This window comes from Lissotriton helveticus, chromosome 2_1 (assembly GCF_964261635.1).
Source record: "Lissotriton helveticus chromosome 2_1, aLisHel1.1, whole genome shotgun sequence".
NCBI lineage: Eukaryota > Metazoa > Chordata > Amphibia > Caudata > Salamandridae > Lissotriton > Lissotriton helveticus.
Window position 1 is genome coordinate 1,366,860,793 of NC_136059.1, and position 15,535 is coordinate 1,366,876,327.

The following is a 15,535-nucleotide window of genomic DNA, read 5'->3' on the forward strand; positions in this document are numbered from 1 at the left end:
TAAGACTGTAATATAATTTAAAATCAAACACATAATTCAATAATTGAATCATCGAATATGTAAATATAGCTATACAAAACCCCACCATCCCAGTTCCTAAAATAAACCCAAAGTCCCGGAAAAAAACTCAATTATGAGATGACAAAAATTAATTACTCTTGCAAATAAATAATAACCAATATATATAGTATGATGAGAAATTAACAATATATACTAAGTAATATATACATTAAATTAAACACCACTCACCCACTCTCCAACTAAATCACACAACCCTAATAACAACATGTATATGAAAGTGCAACTTTATAAAACAGCCTTTAACTTATATATCTGAATAAAATAATTTCACAAAAAAAACAAACGTTGGACCTGGCACTTTTTGCAGGGTTATCCCCAAACATTTTGCCTCCCTCCACCAATTTTTCTGACCACCTTTTCAGTTGTTTTAGCGCTTTCTGCATGCGAACCAGTGCCAAGTGCATATGCTGTCTCCTCTAAAACAAGGTATGTTTGATTTCTCTTTGATTGGCATATTTGATTTACTAATACGTCCCTAGTACAGTGCATTACATGTGCCCAGGCCTGTAAATCAAATGCTACTAGTTGGTCTGCTGCACTGACTGTGCCACCCACATGAGTAGCCATTCAAACATGCCAGAGGCCTCCCACTGCAGAGCCTGTGGGGGCAGTTTTAAACTGCCATGTTGACCATGCAAGATTATCTACTTGCCAGGCCCAGACCTTTCTTTTTATTACATATAAGTCACACCTAAGTTAGGCCCTAGGCTGCCCTATGGGCAGGGTGCAGTGTATTTAAAAGGTAGGACATGAGCTTTTAAGTTTTAAATGTCCTGATAGTGAAAAACTGCTGAATTTGTTTCTCACTATAGCTGCCTTGTAACTTCCAATTAGGAGCAGCTAGAAAATTGGAGTTTAGTGTCTCTGAACTCACAACTTAAAAGCACATCTTTTAGTGAAGTTGTTTTTATAATTACAGGACTGAAAATGCCCCTTTTAGAAAGTTGGCATTTTCTTACTTTACTCATTCTGTACCTCTGTCTGTCCCTAGAATACACGTCTGGGTTGGATGACAGCTGGGCTTTGTGAATTCGCTCTAGACAGTCACACACAAAGGGAGCTGAGGTGTGCCCTGTATATCCTGATGGCCCATCACCAGGCTGATGGGTGTTCCTGAGCTAGAGTGGTAGTAGGAGTTGACACTTGCACGTAAATAGGGCTGTGTCTGTCCTAACACAAATAGCTACATACCCCTATAGTGTGTCTGGAGCCAGGGCCAGGAAGGGAAGGGTCTTGTGCACTACAAAGACCATTCTTTGAAGTCTCCCTCTTTCAAAGACTAAAATGGATATGAGTACTGGACCTTTGACACCATATACTCAGAACACTTCTGGACTGAGGGCATTCTGCCACGAAGAAGACTGCCACTTTACTGCTTGCTTTGCTGTGTTGACCTGCTGTCTGCTGCTTTATGCCAGGAAGTGAAATTACTTAAATTTTCTCTCTGTATCTTGCTTTCTAAAGTTTCTCCTATGACTTGAGTTGAGCTTGCCTCCTGTTGGAAGTCACAGGGCCATTAAAGAATTCACCAGCAGCACCTGGGCTCTTCTGCTGAGAGCCTTGCTCTGTCAGGCCATTTGAAGTGAGTTTGCTGTGCTAAAAAAGAAGATATCAGCACCTCAACTTTAAGCATCACTTTGGAACCTGCAATGGTATTTAACACCATGCCACTGCCTGCACTGAAGCCGTGGTTCCTGTTCAACACAGTGACTGCAACTTACAACACATGGTCCGACGCCGCCACAGTGCCTCCGAAGAACCGCCACAATGGGAGTCTAGAATACTGCGTCACTGACATCCATGCCGCCCGACTCCGACTCCGCCACAGCACCTGGTGTGACCTCGACACTGCAAAGTCGATGCCTCATGACTTGACCTCAGAACTCCATTGACACTGCATCTCCATTGAACTGACACATCACTGCAACCACGGCATCACCTTCCCTGCGCCCTGCAATGTCCCCTGGTATTAGCAGCTCTGCACCGCCTCCAGGCACCGACGCCCCACTTGGTTCAGTGGCACCTCACCTCCGTTGTGCATCGCACCGTCCCAGACTGCCGACACTCCAATGACCGGTATAGCAGTAAGAAACTGACGCCTTACCTGCCTACGCAACGCCTTGCCTCCCCGGGGCCTGCACCATCTTTGATCCTCAACATCTCAAAGGTAGTGTAACCAGAGTCTGCATGACTCTATAGCCGGCCTGCGTTCTATCGCGGTCGGCCCAAATTTGTGGATTCATCTTCGTCAAGCATGTCGAGAATAACTCCAGCCGGGGCTAGCATTTCATTAGCGCTGTAACTGCATTTAATATTAAAAAAATTGTGTCTTGATTTGTGTATTTTGGATTTTTATTATTGTGGTCTTGTTTTACTAAGATACATATTGGTTATTATTCTCAATAGGTGTGGAGTACTTTTGTGGTATTTGTGCTCAAATACTTTACACATTGCCTCTGTAGTTTAGCCTGACTGCTACCAGAGAGTGAGCACAGGAAACTTAGGGGCCGATTATGATGTCGGGCGGACTTCGCTGCTGCAAAAGGGACCGCCCGCCATAGGTGCGGTTGTCCCGCAAAACGAATTAGGATGCGCCCGCCACACTGGCAGGCGCATCCTGTATGTTTACATTGCAGTGGGTGTCAGCACCCGCCACAATGTAAAAATACAAGTTTTGCATATGTATGTACAACGTGGCAGGCACCGTGCGGTGCCTGCCACCTTGTACATGCACATGCAGGGGCCCCCGAAGGCATTCTCTGCCTGTCTTTTTGCTGCGGGAACTCCGCCGCAAAAGACCGCCTCCATTACCCCAAGGTACCGGGTCCCGCAAGGCGGGCCGAAAAGGACCGCCTTGCGGGACCACGGCAGACGGTCTTTCCGTCCGCCGCGGTACCCTTCCCATTCCCGTCGCCATCCTAATTTGTCAGTGGGAATATTCAATGTGATGGCGGGAAGTCCGCCACCGCCGGGCCGGCGGTCCTCACCGCCGGGCCGGCGGTGGCGGACTTCCCGCCATCGTAATCGGCCCCTTAGTGTGTACTATATTTACCATGACTAGAATGTGGGTCCCTACATGGACAGGGTGCAAACCACTGCCAACTGGAGACCCCATTTCTAACACCAAAATACAACACTTCAACGCTCAACAGTATTATTTAAAACATAAAAATAATATACTTATCAACGATGTTTACTTCCTCTATATCTATAAAGTATTTTGGGCCTATACACAAACTGCAATTTCGAAGTATGTTAATAGTGTTACAACAATACTACTGATGTACCTCAATATGCTATTCTCAAACCTATTTGCTGAGATCTGTGCTTCTGCCTGTCCTATCTCTTATGTGCGTAGATCGCACCAGGACTGCAATCCCCACACACGTACATTTAGTACTAAATGTGTGAAGGATAGGGGAGAGTGGCTGGAAAATGAGGCACATGATTACTAAAGGGAAGGTGTTTGGGAAAGAGTAAGGAGGGGACTAGGTAGGGATAGGGAGGGATTTCGGAAGGGACAGGCACCTACCCACTAAAGAGTAAGCCTCTTCCTACTCACAACTCAATTCTATAGTAACTACAGCCAAAATTGATTCAAGGCATTTCTAAAAGTACTCCAGCCCAGAGCTTGAGCAATTCCAGCACCCCCAATGGTCAATCAAAGGTACTGCAACACCCTGCCATGGAACTAAAGGACGTAGGGACTCAAAATAGTTAAATTATTTAAACTATTTAAAAATATAAATACATTTCTTTTATTTAATGTTTACAAAAAGTGTCCATGAGTGAAACATAATTAATATTTTGTTTTAAAATATTTCATTATGAATTCACCTTTTTAAAATTTACGAAAGAACGTAACATTAATTATTAAAACAAATGTAATTCCTTTTAAATAATTCTATACATCACTTTTAATACTCATAAATACATAGTACAATGCTTTACTTAAGGTGGGAATTTTTCTAATTTAAATTATAGAAAAATGTATGTAATTTAATATATTATATTCAAATTAACTAATTTTGTAATATAAAATTAAGATATTAATGCTGTAACTTTTTTATATTGTTCCACATTTAAAATAAGTACATAACACTAATGAACATTTATATTTAACATACAAATATTTTTTCTTTTTTTCAAGTTTAGTAAACTTTAAAACTTTTCCCTATACTTTACCAGAGGGAGACCTCTGCCTCAATTGGGAAGGTCTCAGCCAAGTGTGGAAAGTCTAATAGAGTTGAAAAGTTACTACTAGTAGTAGCATTGTTAATGTATTTGGAATTTGTGCTGGCTCCATCCTGTATTCCTGGGTGTGGGGACATGTAAGTCTACACTTTTGAGTAACTTTACACTTATAAAATGTGAATAGCCAAAAGTAGTAAAGTTACTCAAAAGTGTACGAGTAAATGTACTTGGAGTAAATCTATACATGAAGTAGATGTACCTTTTTAATAGGGTCTATAATATTTTGACCACAATTTTAAGGTCACACTCTATTTTGGAGTTGATATTCAGAATCCACACCATTTAATTATCTGCAGCTAAACCTGTCATGAGAGAATAAATTCATTCTCCGTTATGATGGCAACACTCAACTCGCTCTTGGAATGTTTTTCTTATTGTCAAGACTCTGTCTACTAGTATCCCAGTGTGATTGCAATATAACAATGGTGTGATGGAATGTCTCGTAACTATTAGTAGTATGCTTACGAACCTGGCAGTTTCATTTTTTGTTTTCAGTTTTTGGCATTGCTCCCTTAACATCAGTTCAAACTCTTAGGCTGATATACAATTGCTCTATTTAAGTGGATGGATATCAGCCGGTAAAATTGCCGTATTGCTTTTTTATTTAAAAATCAAAACGTTATTGATATTTTGAGAAAAACAAAACCTACAGTGCAACCATAGCATGTGGTTTCCGGTCAGCAAAACTCATCTTGATTCAATAAATACATTATGATAGGCCATAAAAGTCCCACCTCATTACCGTATTGCTATTTTAACGTGTCAACTTTTATCACAGGACCATTGTGCAGGGTTTGCCAGACCATTGCTGGTCCAGGAATTCTTTGTAAAGCTAGCCTATCAATGTTCTTATCAATGGGGAGGAGCTTCTGGGAAATCTCAGAAACACTTAGCAGCTGTCTTATAAGCTTTTAAAACCCACACATTTTGAGCTTTTTACAGAATGGTGTACAGACCATTAGCACTTGTCCCAGTGGTGGTTCCTGTAAATTCCATAAATTCAAGGAAAAAATAAAATCAATGCCAATCATTTTTGCCATATACGTAGCCAGTGAACGAGTTTTCAATTTGAGAAAGTTAATTGGGAAAATGAAAAACAAGCTCATCTAAGGGAATAAAACGTATGGGCGCTGTTGAATCCCTTGATAAAAGTAGTTGTGCGTTTACATTACCTCTCTTTTTTTTACCATAACTGAAGAACTGAGTCAATACAGCATACTTCTAGGAATTATCAAGGTTTCTTTCTGTTAGTAAAAGGCTGGTGGAAACCAAATATAACATTTTGATAAGGCGTGCAGGACATACGGAGCAATCTACTGTAGTGTCAATGTCCTGGAACCCAGAGGTTTCGGCAAGTAGATTCCATAGCTGCTTGATGCAGATCAGCAACTGGATGTCTAACAACTGTTTAAGATTGAATCTGGGAAAATGGAAGTGCTCTTGTTGGGCAACAATACTTCTTTTTGGTCTCCAGTCTGGTGGCAACAGGAATTAGGACCCTTACAGCACAGGTTTCTAAAGTATAAAATGTTGAAATGGTTTTCGATGACAAACTGTAATTTCCAAAGCAAATCAATGCTCTTACCTCCTCTTCTTTCTTTATACTAAAGATTTTGAGGAAGGTCTTTCCATTTACTCCTCATGATATGCGGGAAAAGGTTTTCACCACGCTTGTGATATCAAAACTCGATTATTGTAGTGCTTTATTCATTAACTTGCAGCAGAGACTAAAAGAAAATTATAAATCCTGCAGAATACTGCGGCGCAATTGATACTTCTGATTCCCAGGCATCTGTCTGTGTTTAGTGGTGCCCAAAATCAAATGTTTCCTCAAACTAAACCGCGTTCTGCTATATCAAGTATTGATTTTTGATAATTGCACATTGTATGATTTTAATTAATCAAACAATAAATATTACTACTACTGGCGTACTGCTTTACCCTAATCCGTGGTCCCCAGTGTACAGTAAAATAAACTTTTCACATACCATAATCTGATTTATCTGGTTGCTCAAGTGTACCCAAATCATATGTCGATTTTACTCCCCGGTGCTTCTTTAAACATGTCTCATTTTACCACACTTATTTATAATCTAATAAAAAAAATCTTCATCCGCATTTTCTAAACCCTGCTGCACAGAACCAAAAGAGGTTCAAAGCACGATATCATACCACTATCTCGCAACATTTTCTTATCCCAACTGAGCACCCGGAATCAGGCAAGAAGATTCCCCTACCCATTAATGAAAGGATTCCTTCTGGAGCAAACACACGAGTATTCTGTGGTTAGACATATGGGAAGTCAGGACATGTTCAGTACGTGGCAGAAGACAACTGGCTTTAAAAGTGGCCCTATATAGATTATGTATGAGTGCCAACTGCAGAAAACCCTCTTCCCCATGCACCAGTTGGGCTCGCCTCACTGAAGCAAATGTGCAAAACATGTCTGTTTCGTGAAGACAGACAATTAATGCACAGGTGTACCTGCACCTTTTGCATGCAGCATCGTGCGCTTACACTAAATGCCATGGATTTGACCATTAAAAAGTCTTCACTCAGTTTTGAACATTGTCTCTAGTTAGAATGTTTTCGTTGAACAAAAAGTGTTATCTTGCCACGTTTGTGCCAGTCGAAGCAACTGGACACAATTTTTCTTACTTGCACCTGTTTCAGAAAGGACCAGTTAGGCATGTTTTCACGAATCTATTGCAAATAGATTGACTTTAACCAGTTAATATTATTTATTATTATTATTTATTTATTGCATTTCTAGAGCGCACTGTCACCTGTCAGGCATCCTGGCGCTAAAGTGAATTGACCTGGCCTACCTACTTCAGGACCTCAGAAACCCTAGATCTCAGGAGATAACCATGATTTCAACTTCCTTCTAAATGGCAGGAGATCACTAATTTGTCTCAGCTCAAACGGAAGGGTGTTCCAGAGCTTAGCAGCTGCGACCTCAAAGGATCTACCACCAACTCTAACTTTTTTTAATCTACGGATTTTGTTCAGATTTGCCCCAGAGGAGCGTAATGTTGAAGCAGGAACATACCACTCAAATTTGCGTTGCAAGGAGGTAGAACCCATTCCAGGCAAGGCCTTAAATACCAGGCAGAGTGATTTGAACTGGATTCTTTGTTTCACAGGCAGCCAGTGCAGCTCCACGAAAGCCAAGGAGGCAGAGGACCTTCTAGACCAGCCTAGTGCTAATTTAGCTGCAGTTGCCACCTTTTAGTATCCTCTCACTGTTTGTGTAGATATATCCATTAATGGCATGTTGTTGGTTATGCATGCACAAGACAAAATTGTGCAAATGCATGTGCATGCTACTTTCCTGGTAGTACAAGTCCTTTCTAGGTGGTTCAAGTCCTTGTGGGAACAGCTATTGTGAACTCGGCTAGTGTCCTTAATGCAACTTCTAGAACCAGGGGTTGCAGATACCCTTCCATTGAAGGGCCCCTCAACTTCCCAAAAGACTCTTCCTCCCCCCAAAACCCCACCTAAAATATCCCTCCCTCCAAAAGCCCTAAATAAAATATCCCCTCCATCCAAAAGCCGAAAATAAAACAACTCTTCCCGTCAATAGCCGATAAAAACGAAGGTAACATTTTAAATAAATAAAATAAATGGTACCTACCAACTTCTGCACTTCCTCCTCGGTGTTCCACTTGTGAGTCTGCAGTGAAAGTCAAACTCCCGTAACCAATCCAGATGCTGCTCCTATGCTATTAACCAGCATGAGAGAAGCGCCTCGATTAGATGAAGCGAGCTGGTTGGATACTGCATCAGGCCGTGGAGGCCTGTGCTTTTTCTGCACCCAGCTGTCAAAGGCAGCTTCAACGTTTGCTTGTCTCTTTAGCCTGCGTAATGCTGCCAGAGTGTGCATGTCACTTTGGCCAGCGTAATGCAGCCGCCAAAGGGACAGGCGCACTTCGAAGTGTCTGGTCAGCCATGTGTCAGTCCTCCATGCTGTTATTTGGCAGCCGAGGACATGCTCGCATGTCTCTGGGCTCGTGGTGGACTGGCATCTGCAGTGTGCACATAAGTAATAAATAAAATGGGTATGAAATCATTTTATTTTGTCCTGAGCAGCTCACGGGGCGACTCTTCTCTGCCCTCGTGAAGGAAGCGCAGCTGGCTAGAACCTATAGGTTCTACCTTGAACAAGGACAGCTCGTGGATAACCACAATAATATCATCTTCAAATTGTGGGCCAAAAATATTAATGCGTTTGCTCATTCACACTATTCAGAAGTGCCACACTTTAAATGGATGCATTTTGTTTTCACAGGGGCCCAAATCATCTTTCCTTACGGCAGAGAAGAGAGCCAGGTTGAAATGCAATCCTGTCAAAGTCCGTTTTGCAGAAGAAGTACTCGTGAATGGACACACACAGGTTAGTTCTCTCTTTTATTAATAAAATGGTAGCACTTAATTTGTGCCAGTAGTTGCAAGTGGTGGGCACTCCGTTTGAAGGACAGGAACTTATCAGACTTTGATCCAGAGCAAAATGGAGCAAGACAGAAGATAGAGAAGAAGGAGAATGAAGACACAGGAAAACAGTGATGGAGAAAGCAAACAGAAGAAAAAAAAAGAACCTGAAAGTGTAAGATAGAAAGTGTAGGGGTGTAGAAGAAAGAGACACAAGTTAGAATTAAATCCAGACAGCCTTGCTTTGTTTCAGCGCCAGTGGAGGGCACCTCTGAAGAGTTCACTATGGACTGAGCATGGACTGCTCCATTTGGCCTACTCTGTTCCTTGCCACACATAAAGGCCTATTCACAAAGTGCACTTTTTAGTATGTTTAGTAGTACTACAATAGTGCTACTCGCATACTAAAAAAGATTATCAGCCTGATTCATGTACGGGCCGTTTTGCGAGCCCCTAATAGCGATTCATAGCGAATCGCTATTGAGGACTCGCAAAACGGTATTCACGTAGGAATTGCTAAATAAATAGCGATTCCTACACATTCCTTATTTGCGAGTAACAATTTGCTACTCGCAAATAAGGAATAACTCCCCATTCATTCCTATGGGCCAAAAGGCCCATAGGAATGAATGGGGAGTATCCCTTAATTGCGAGTAGCAATTTGCTACTCGCAAATAAGATAGCGATTTAAAGGGTGCCAGGGGTGTCCAAAGGACACCCTGTAGCACCCCTTAAATGCAAATTGTAACAGGTGATGCGCACACACATGTCCAAAGGACATGTGTGTGTGCAACATGCAACTTAGAAAAATGCTTTTAAAAGCATTTTTCTAAGTTTTTGCTATTTACCGAGAGGTCTGACCTCTCGGTAAATAGCGGCCCAAAAGTGCAAAATCGCAATTTTTTAATGTGTCATGAATAGCATTTGAGGAATCTCTAATAGAGATTCCTTAAATGCTAATCCTCGCATATTTGCTAATTCTTTAATAGCGATTTTTGCATTTGGGATGATGAATACCAAATGCAAAAATCGCACTCGCAAAGGGCCAGATTCTCAGAATCTGGCCCTTTTGCGAGCGCTTTTAGCTACATGAATCAGGCTGTAAATTTTCTATGTGGAGGGCTCCTCACCAGTTGCGGACATCCCTGCCCACACAGGTCTACATTTCAGTAGAAAATGTGAGAGGAATCTGGGACAGGCTGAAAAATAGGGAATATTTATGACTGAATGAAAGAGATACAGGTAGGATTAAGGTAGACTATGGGCGTGTCTTTTGTGGGAGGATGGAAGGGACATACATCCAACCATAAATGATTAAGCCTATTTCGTTTCGAAAACTGCACTTCTAAAGTTACTACAGCAAAAAAGAGCTCAAAATAGTGGTAAGTGTACTCTGGCTCAGACATGGCCAAACAGTGGTACTGCAACACCCTATCATAGAAAATAATGAAGATAGAAATTTAAATATAATCCCATAGAAAATTATGCTAAAATAAATTAATCTATTTCAACTTTTTGAAAATATGTTATTCAATTAATGTTAACTAAATTATAAAAAAAAAGAAAACCAAAAAAATATTTTACCCCTTTTATAATTAAACAAAAACACTTTATTTTTCACAAATAAAATGTAAAATAAATTAATTATACACATAACATTTAGCAATGTTTAATGTGCAAAAAATATGAATATTTTGCTTTAGGTAGGATTTTTTCAAATAAATATTTTACAAAATAATGGTAATTTAATTTAATATATTTAAATTAACTACATTTTTATTTTAAAATGTGGTTAATAGTGCTGTAACATGTTTACATTTTGTTCTATATTTGAAATTAATATATAAATTAAGTTAAATTAGTTTGAAAAAATAAATCACTTTTGCAGTTAAAAAACAAATAACTGTAATAAGCTGTTTTACTTTTCCCTATACTTTATCATAGGGAGATCTCAACCTCAGTGATGGAGATCTCCTTCTACCTATGAAAAGTTACTACTAGTAATTCTACACTCATAGATTTTGCTGCCCCCCCTGGTTTCATGGGGTGGAGACATGTAAGTCTACACCTTGTAGTAATTTTACACTTATGAATGGAAAATAGCCAAAAGTTGTAAACTTTTTACAAACTGTAAGAGTCAGTATACTCATGTATAAATTTACCTTTGTGAATAGCTTCCATAAGGTGAAGGTCCTAAATTCTTGCCCAAAGTGGACCATTAATGACTTGAGAGGGACTGACGCCATACTTGAAATAATGCTAAGGATCAATTTCCTAGAAATATGTGAAGGCCAAACTCACCAGGCAGTGCATAAAGGCAGATGAAGGAAGACTCTTTCGGAAGGAACAGCATTGCTACCTATTTGATGAACTTTATATGTACCCAGGAATTTCTGTATGCCTTATGTATTATGTGGGAGAGACCTTTGCGGAGGACAACCTGACTTAGAAAACATTGTAAATATACAAGTGGAATTAATGGTCTGTTTTTTTGTATCTTAAGTTTATGGAAAGTGTGACAAACACTTAGACCCGAGTGAGACAGTAATCTTGATTCAGGTATAAATGGGAGTGTGTGCCTGAATCTGGATTAGAACTTGTGTGAAATCACCAAACAGACCCAGTGTTTTTTCCCACACAAATTTCACCAAGTAACAACTTCCAACATTTGTGCAGGGAAATACTCAATAAGCCATATTCACAATGGTAAACGCGGATGTAAATGTACATTTATGGTCAAATGTCATTTATTTAACATCTCTTAGGAATTAAGAAAGGGATACCTAGCCATCGTAAACTCATTACTTTGTGTGGAGATTTTTGTCACGAATGTGTAGCTCTCCAGGCCTATAAATCTCACTCTTTCTTTCAGATGTGGCAATTTACACAACACACTTCTTTAAAACATCAGTATGCCATAAGGGTGCTGCTTGAGAAAATATATGGGTGCACTAAAAGCTCTATTAGCTTGATCATCCCAGCAAAAGCTTCTGTCCATACTTTCATTTTTTTTAAATCATGAGTAATATCACTGGTTATCTCTGCAAAAATTCTTAATAAATTGATGATAACAATTTGCAAGTCCAAAGAAACTTTAAGTCTCAACATATTTAAGAGTAGGCTAATCTGATATAGCTGAAACATTCCTTTGATGCAGAATTGAGGCCAGCCTTCAATCTAAATTTAATATATTCAGATATTTCCTTCTCATACAAATGATGTTGCTGATGGCTTGATAAATCCAAGCTCACATGTTCTTGATGTACTACAAGAATCTTAAAAGACACTCGAATATCATCCATATGGAGCAATACAGACTGATTCAGAACATCAGCGAAGACTGAATCTATAAATGCTGCAAGATGACAGAAGCCCTGCACAGCCCAAATGGCACAACACGATGTTCAAAATGCCCGAAATGGTGCAGAAAAACATTTTCTACTTTTTGCATTCCCTTTTATACAACGGAAGGTAAGCTCCCAGAAGGGTTCAGTGTCTCTGTACCAGACTATTCCTTGCACCACTATCACTGAAGAAGGATTCTAGGACCACACCATTTGAGACAGGAACTTGCTTCCCCTTGAGTGATTGCAATCTATTGATCAGGACCTGTGGTGTGGCTTGCCATGTGGCTGTGGTGCATTTTGAATATGTGTGGAGTTAAATATCACTATAGTCTGTGAGAAAGCCTTTTAGGGTACCATCTCTATCAGATAGTGCAATTAATAAATCTATGGCCATGTCTCCTAGTCAATCATTATAAGAACATTGAAATGTGTGGAGCTCCACTGTATTCAGTGCAGCTTTGCAGAATCGATAATGGCTGGTATGGAGCTTCTGCTCCAACATTACATTGTTTGTTCTTCTGTTTCTCCCTGTTTAATATATAGCATTCTTTCTTCAGTGGGTGAAATGTTCTATTAGCATTATAACCTTTATGCTATGCTAGTTATTAAATGTCCCCTTCCTCGTTATAGGCCTTTGTCTGCAGTGTGCGCCTATAACTAAAGTAAAGAAGTAGAGGGAGTTCAAAGGCCAGCATTAGAACGCTGGTTCATTGAGAGCTCCATGGAGCACCATGAAGTGGCAGAGGGACAATAATATCTCATACAGGCCTTCTGGTCCAAAAAGTCTTTCTGTTTTTTGTATTTATAATTCAGAACATTCTGCCCTCAATGGGAGAAATGGTCTAATAGCAATACAGTCGTTCTGCTTCATGCTACGACAGCTGCTACAGGCCCTCTTCTTTAATATAGGCTGGAGCCTATTAGTAGGTTAGAGGGCATTTAATGGCTAGTATAAGCCTCATCATCTACCTGTAATGCTATATTGCCGAATGTACTTTGGAGATCCGGGTCAACAAAATCTAGTGGGAGTCACTACAATGAAATAAACAATTTGGGGTACTCAGAGGCAGACCCACGAGTAGCCCATATTGCATGAGAAACAACAATATATCTGAGATCTGATGCAAGTAGTCACCCAAATGCACTTGGGGTTGGTTTCCTGAGTGAGCACCAGAACCAAACAATGTAAGAAGGAACAGGACCCTTTCTAAACTATTCAAATGGCTTGAAGGCACTTTTCTGTATTTTTTTTTACACATTGTGAAGCAAATAAATACCTTCAAACAGAAAACATACTTTAACTGTCAGTTGTCACTGCATGAGCACAGCAGTACATACGAGCTTAATTTCTGTCAAAGAGCTAGGCTGGGTATTTTAATCTAATTTTGCCTTGGATTGAATAATTGCATCCAGCTGGAGGGTGAACCTACACTAACCATTGTGTTGAGTCAGCCCAGTGATAAATAGCACAGAATCGACTAAACCAGCAATGCATTGACTAAGGGAACGTTGTATCTGTGCCCACAGTTAAAGAAAGTAAAATTTTAGTAATTAGATACCAATGCGCATGCTGTGAAAAAACAACTAACAAAAGAATGAAAACTGTTTAAACGTTACAGAGACTGCTAGCCAATTCAGAAAAGAAAAATAAATTCACTTATTGATACAGAATATTTTTTTAAGCTAATGTAAGCATTGTGAAGAAGACGGTTAGGTTTCCTATACGTCCTTTCACTCTCACCTAACCAACTCTCAATAACAATAATAATCACACTTATAAAGCGCCAGGTTACACTAGGCTAGTGTGTCCCCGCGCTACGGTACAATCTGCACTCGGGAGCTAAAACCCTAACCTAAGTGGGGAGACTATGCGGGGGGGGGAAAGATACGTTTTCAGTTTTTTCCGGAAAGTAACCTCCGAGCCCTCCAACCAGAGGCTCTAGGGGAGTTTGTTCCACTGCTGTGCTGCCACATAACTAAAGGAGCGGCCGACCATCCTTGCTCTCTTGATGGTGAGAACACACACCTGACCCGTCCCGCACGATCTGAGTTGCCGGGTTTGTGAGTAGAGAGTAAGTAAATCAAACAAGTAGGAGGGGCCAGTCCTTTGTATAATCCGATGGCAAACGCACAGGGCCTTGAACAGAACTCTCTCCCTAATTGGCAACCGGTGGAGGGGAGCAAGTGCCCTCTTGGAAGAGGCTTTCCTTGGAAGCATAAACACCAAACGAGCTGCTGCGTTCTGGATACCTTGAAGTCTCTGCACGCATTTAGTGTTAGCACCCAGGTACAGTATGTTCCCATAATTCAAGCGCGATGTCACCAGGGCATGCACCATGGTTTTCCTGGCTGCAGTAGGCAGCACATCTAGGGTTTTCCGTAGGCCCCACAGGACTTCAAAACAGGCGCCTGCCACCCGCCTGGTGTGGTGCTCAAAAGAGAGCTTGGTATCCAGCCATACCCCAAGATTCTTAGCCTGTTCACTGGGCGTGGTGGTGGGTCCCAGAGTCTGGGGCCACCATGCCGATGACCACACTGATGGAGCTTTTACTATCACAAGCACCTCGGTCTTGTTACCATTCAATTTCAAGCAGTTATTTGCCATCCAAGATGCCAGTTCTTGCAGGCACGACACGAAATTGAAGGCTGCCATACCCTGTGCCTGTGTAAGGGAAACCACCAGTTGAGTGTCATCGGCATAGGACACAACCGTGATTCCATATCTTTCTGCAAACTCAGCTAAAGGCGTGACGTAGAGATTGAACAGGGTCGGGCTCAGGGTAGACCCCTGAGGCACCCCCTGTTTCAGTTTGATGACTTTGGAATAGTGGGATCCCTGCGTCACTTGAATGCTGCGCTCAGACAAGAAGGATTCCATCCAACTCAGGGCACTACCTGACACACCTCCTTTCCTCAAACAATGCAGTAGGGTATGATGGGCAACCGTATCGAATGCGGCACTTAAATCTAATAGAATTAAGGCCGCTGTCTGTCCCGCACCACATATTCTAATGGTCTCTATTGAAAATAGCAGAGCCGATTCGGTAGAATAGAGGGCCTGGAAACCGGACTGGGTGGGGTGAAGGAGATTGTGTTTACAGATATGCGCAGTAAGTTGAATATTTACAACCTTCTCCGCAACTTTTACAAAGTAAGGAAGCAAGGAAATAGGACGCAGATTATCTAGTTGGTCTAGACTAATGTGAGGTTTCTTAGGTAATGGAAGAACAACTGCTTTCTTCCATCTTTTTGGCACCGTTCCCGACATAGAGGACAGCTCCAGGAGATGTCTGATGCAAGCCTCAAGAGTCACAATACTCCCTCTAAGCACCTTAGGGGAGGCGGGATCTCTGGGTGAGCATGACTTAACACTAATGATTGTTTTGATTAGAGTCTCGAGGGCAGGGGGTACGGTGAATTTA

General features: G+C 41.0%; 1 protein-coding gene across 2 annotated transcripts in view; it reads left to right on the forward strand.

Moving 5' to 3' along the window:
- Positions 1-15,535, forward strand: part of FRMPD1 (FERM and PDZ domain containing 1) — a 1,188,014-nt gene that overhangs the window by 724,466 nt on the left and 448,013 nt on the right. For both annotated transcript variants that reach the window (XM_078676303.1, XM_078676304.1), the window contains exon 6: positions 8,627-8,731. In XM_078676303.1, coding sequence (XP_078532429.1) covers positions 8,627-8,731 — 105 coding nt within the window. The remainder of the gene's footprint in view (positions 1-8,626; positions 8,732-15,535) is intronic.